Source organism: Dreissena polymorpha, chromosome 3 (genome assembly GCF_020536995.1).
Source record: "Dreissena polymorpha isolate Duluth1 chromosome 3, UMN_Dpol_1.0, whole genome shotgun sequence".
Taxonomy (NCBI): Eukaryota; Metazoa; Mollusca; class Bivalvia; order Myida; family Dreissenidae; genus Dreissena; species Dreissena polymorpha.
Window position 1 is genome coordinate 94,797,463 of NC_068357.1, and position 5,026 is coordinate 94,802,488.

The 5,026-nt window shown below is 35.0% G+C and overlaps 1 protein-coding gene across 1 annotated transcript; it reads right to left on the minus strand.

The window, feature by feature from the left end:
* Window positions 1-2,970: 2,970 nt before the first annotated feature.
* LOC127875369 (uncharacterized) lies at window positions 2,971-4,385 on the minus strand. Its single transcript, XM_052420409.1, has 2 exons — window positions 4,299-4,385; window positions 2,971-3,914 (listed from the first exon to the last, which is right to left on the minus strand). The coding sequence occupies exon 2, from the start codon at window positions 3,905-3,907 to the stop codon at window positions 3,068-3,070; it is 840 nt and encodes a 279-aa protein (XP_052276369.1). The 5' UTR covers window positions 3,908-3,914; window positions 4,299-4,385; the 3' UTR covers window positions 2,971-3,067.
* Window positions 4,386-5,026: the final 641 nt, after the last annotated feature.

Sequence of the window (5,026 nt, forward strand, 5' to 3'; positions counted from 1 at the left end):
TTTGCATAATAGTCGTATTACATTCACAGCATATCCGTGGAAATCCAACTTTATAGATGGTTATTAATAATAACACAATAACATTCTCAAAATAACATTTCACGAAATTAACATTATTGTCTATATTGTAATGATTTTGACTTAAAATGTAAATACCATTTTATATGTAAATTTGAGGGTATGTTAATTCGGTGGTTCAAGTATACATTAGTATACTTATATAGTACCTACTGCAATTTTGGAAGCACGAGTTGATTCGTAAACCGGAACTTTAGTAGATAAAAATTTATCATGGCATGTTATGTACTTTATCTAAGTTATGTGAGTTATTAATAATCCTTTGAAATTAAAAAAAAAAAGTGTCAAACGCGATAGCATAACATAATTTGGAATATTGCTGTTGTTTTGGTAGAAAAAATATTAACAGCTTAACAGATTTCATAACTGCAGAAGTACAATCACATGCCATATTGAAGTGATTTAAGCGTTGGCATAGTGATCACGCGATATATTTGCGCACTTTATATCAAATGCTCCGTGACGTAAAGTAATTGATTAAAATTGTTCAAAATACACATACGTTTGTGAACAAGTCTCTTTTAAATATAGGTCGTTTTAATCTTGATCCTGTAAGTTGATGACATGCTAGGCAATATTGAACAAGAAATATCTTTAAAAAAGATATACGGCGTAAATAGTTTAATGAATGAGATCAAGGATAGCGAATGTCTTTTTCTGTGCAGTTCTTAGCTGCATCACACGCAGTACGGGATGTTACGGGGAGTTTTCGCGGCTTATTTTACATTATAACATATTGCTGGTCATAAACCTATAGATACAAAACAGAAAACCACAAGAAGAATGGAAGTGAAATTTAAACATATGAGTCAACCGGCCACACGAGAAGTATCCGTATTTATAGGCGCGTTCTTCGAACAAACCTGTTTTAGTGGTTTGTCGGGCATTGCTATTTGATTCGATTATTAACAGTATCAATTATCATCGTGCTAATGCTTAAAGTGATATTATGGGCATTTTGCACTGTTGAATTGAGCTGAAAAGAATTAACAGGTCAAAATAGTTAGTTAAAATGTGGTTACTGATTAATTATCTGCAACTCACCTTGCTACCAGTTGTTTATAAAAATATATTTTATATTCGATATTCTTACGTGACCCACCCAGTTCTGTAAGCTGAAATGATCCGTAAAACAATTTCGTGTCTTTGTGTCGTATGAACAAATCTGCACTAAAACTAAATTTAGGTTCAACTCGTAAACGCATGATCAGTTGTCAAACGAAAGTACGGTTGATATTCAAATGCATTATTTTTCTCTTTCTGGTATATTGTTTTAGTATGATGATGCTGCATTAATTAATATAAGTGTATATGAAGTAGAAACATCAAAAATAATCAACGGTTGCGATAGACACCTATAAACTGTTACATGCTCATAATATCACTTTAGTACATTAGGCAATATGGACGAATAATTATTGTTAAATTTATCAACAATAATATTTATCATTGTATTGTTGAAAACACATTAAGAATCTATTATTTACATACCATAATTATATTGCTGAATATCTTCATTTAACATATTTCTGGTCTAAAGAAAATTCCAGGTCACCTAGTTCACGGATAGCGTCTTTATTATATAACGATTATTTTACTGGCCGCCAACTCCGGTGATGACCTGTATATAAACTCTGAATGTCCGCGAATTGACCCGATATACATCGCGGGTTGAAATGCAATGCTTTAAAGTGAGGCCTCGCTTCCATTGCTCTTTATACTTTTACATGCTAACATGTTGACAGGAATAAGGAAGTAAGTACTAAATATGAGAACATAGCCTTTTAAGTATAAACGCTCTTGCGCTGGTAATACTCTGAAAATAAAAGGTGTACGCACAAACTGTATTGATGTCGAGAATTGAGTGTAAAACTGTTCTATCTATTAAGCCTTTTCATTCGAGATAAAATTGTTTCATACAGTAAAACAGTGTTACAAAGACGCGGATATGTTTCCAAGGTTCTGGTGGTAAACTCAAATCAGCCAATGGAATAAATGAAGTGTATTCATTCGTACCTAGCCGCGGGAAATTTTATTGGAATTTTATTGGACACTTACAAAGGTCAGGCTAAGGTGAAAAGCTGGCTTATGCAGCTTACGCCGAAAAATACAAAACATGTTATGGATGGTGCCTTTAATGTCGTCGATTGGCTTTGTGGATTGTTTTTGCACAAACAATCGTATAAGGAATGTAGCAGTATTCAATAAATTAAATCAATTACAAATAAATAATTTAATATATCAACACAACTGAACGGAATGTATTGCCCCCCTTTGCCCCTCCCCCCCCCCCCAATTATAATCAGGATTGATACCGTAGATGAAGATGAAGTAATCATTCAAACGTTACATATTCGTGTTCGTGGATATAAATACTTTACACAGATGCCTTATATAAAAATGAATTGTGTTGTAACATAAATTTAATATTATCAAGCATAGCAAAATTTGATTGCATTTCCTTCTGTGTTTTTTTTTCCAGATAATAATGACATTTGAATTCTATAACAGTAACGGGCATACATCTCGCACGTACCTCTCAACTACTACGTGTGTTATTTTGTGATATTCCATGTTTTCATGCCGGGACCAATCCAATAAATAACTTTGCTGTCGGATATGAAATTTAAAGAAACCCCTTTTACTTAATATCGAACGTAAGTAACAACTATCTTTTTATTAGTTTATTTCGGTTATTCTATCAATCACCTTTCGTACTAAAATTCAGTCGTCAAATAAGTTTCTCGTAATATATTTGATATGCCAGATCCACGAAGGTCAAGTCCATAAATCTTAATGATAGTGCTCATGTTCGAAGATTTTGCTAGATACCGGACATTCACAATTTATAATAAGAACTCGTAAAATAACATAATAAACACAAACTAAATCGACTTTGTTGATGCGAACAATTTATTGCACCAAACAAAAATGTCCAATTAATGATTTCTCAAGTCAAAAATATAAATAAATTTATAAAAAAAAAAGTTCAACGCTTGCTTCTACAGCAGGTAAAGAAGCGCCGGAACCTCTCGGCTAGACTGGACGGCTTTCTCGACAAATCAACCCGTCGCTCGTTGGTTAGTTGACCGCTAATTTCCCCAATAACTGCAGCGTGAGCAGTAAGGTCTACCTGTTCAAATATTGCATTGCGGTTGGTAACATCGCCATTTATGAAGCTGTCAAAGGACACGTCGACACAGTCCAAACTGTGACCTCTCTTAACATGCTGACGCCACAACGCGTGCTTAGCATCGGTTGGTCCACATGCCATATCGGGCAAAGAGATGGATCTGAAACTTTCATCCGCTGTGGGAAGCCTTTGCGGAGGCACACACCTGTAATTGCGAATGGTCCCGCCTGTGAAGTGCCGCTGATAATTCCTCTCATATTCTATATCCATTGAGGCGTCTGATGATGATGATATGCTAAGTGACGCGCTGCACCAAATGTCTCCGCCGGATTTAGATGACAGGCAATCAATTGCGGTGGTGAAATCATCCCATATTGCGGCAGCCTTTTCATTGCTGCACAGCTGAAAGGCCTGTCTGGCTTTGAACTGACTGGAGATGGTTATAATCCTGCTGGCGTTTTTGTACTTGACATCGAGCACACCTATCGGTGTGAGAGACACCAGATCGTAGTCGATATGCGGTCCGCGGAGATTGATGCCGGCGACGACGACGCACCTCTCACCAATCCCGATTCCGTACAGACCAATGGCTTCCACGGTGCCACCGAGGAGTGCCACGAATATGCCATCGGCTTGAAGCTTTTCATCGATGTTATACTTGCTGCGAAGTATACACTGTAATGTGTTTGCGTCCATTGTGAACCTGAAATAAAGTACATGTATAATTATTAATCGACGTATTTACATGAAGCGTATGTTTAACGCAAACAAGTATTAATATCGGAGCTCAACATTTTATACAACAATAAAACACTGCCTTTTTAGTAAGGGATTTTAAATTCAGAGTCGTTAATCGTTATCAACAATTTATAAATTCGCGTTCCAATTAATTGTATAGCATTTTTTTTCATTATGAACTTTGTATTCTAAAAGAAATTATTCAAAATGTTTGTTCTTATTATTTTAAGTGCATCACTTTTACCATGAATATAATTACAAAATTTTGGAAAAATGTCAAATTTCCAATTTATTTCTTCGTTAAAAGTTGAAAACATTTAAATAATTATTATATCGAGAACATATTTACCAATAGACAATTCGATGTATTCTGCTTTAGCTCGGTTGCTTCTTTGACGTTATAACTAACGTGGCGTTGACGTTGCGTGATTTTACGCGATCGGTTTAAACGTCACATATTAACGTCATAACACGTATGCGTTCAAAAAAACTGTTCAAATCTATGTTTGGGGGCAATTTTCGCCGTCTCTAAAATCTAACTAGGCATAGCAATGAGACTTTTAGCTAGGAGAGTTACAGTGTATATAGCCCTAATTGAATAACATAATCAGCGCTCCATTAGTATCATGAAAACTGCCTGCCAAAAAAACCCGAACCTGTTCCTTTCTTCCTTCGTCCTATTTTATATGTACAAGACTATAAGAAAAATGTTCCTTCTTCGTTTGTGCGATAAGCGCTAAAATGAAAAAGTACTGATTGTAAGCAAGTAGGCAGTCACCTAATTTGCAATGTCAGAACAGAATTGCCGTGTAATGATATTAGAAGACATACAGACAAAAAACAAACAAACAAATAATGTTTCCAATTAAGGCAATATCTCAAATTTAAAATGTCAGTCATGAACATGATCTGAAAACCACACAAATCAATGAAAGCTTTTAAGGAAATAGTAAATTAAAGTTAAACAGGTCATGTTGTAGAATAAAAATATATTATAACGTATGCGTGCTGATTTCGAAATGTGTGTACATGTTTAACCAGCATTTAATGTTTACTACGTAAATACCGAAATAGGCA

Bases quoted from the DNA above. Each gene is read 5' to 3' on its own strand.
- LOC127875369 (XM_052420409.1), bottom strand. From the start codon at position 3,907: ATGGACGCAAACACATTACAGTGTATACTTCGCAGCAAGTATAACATC.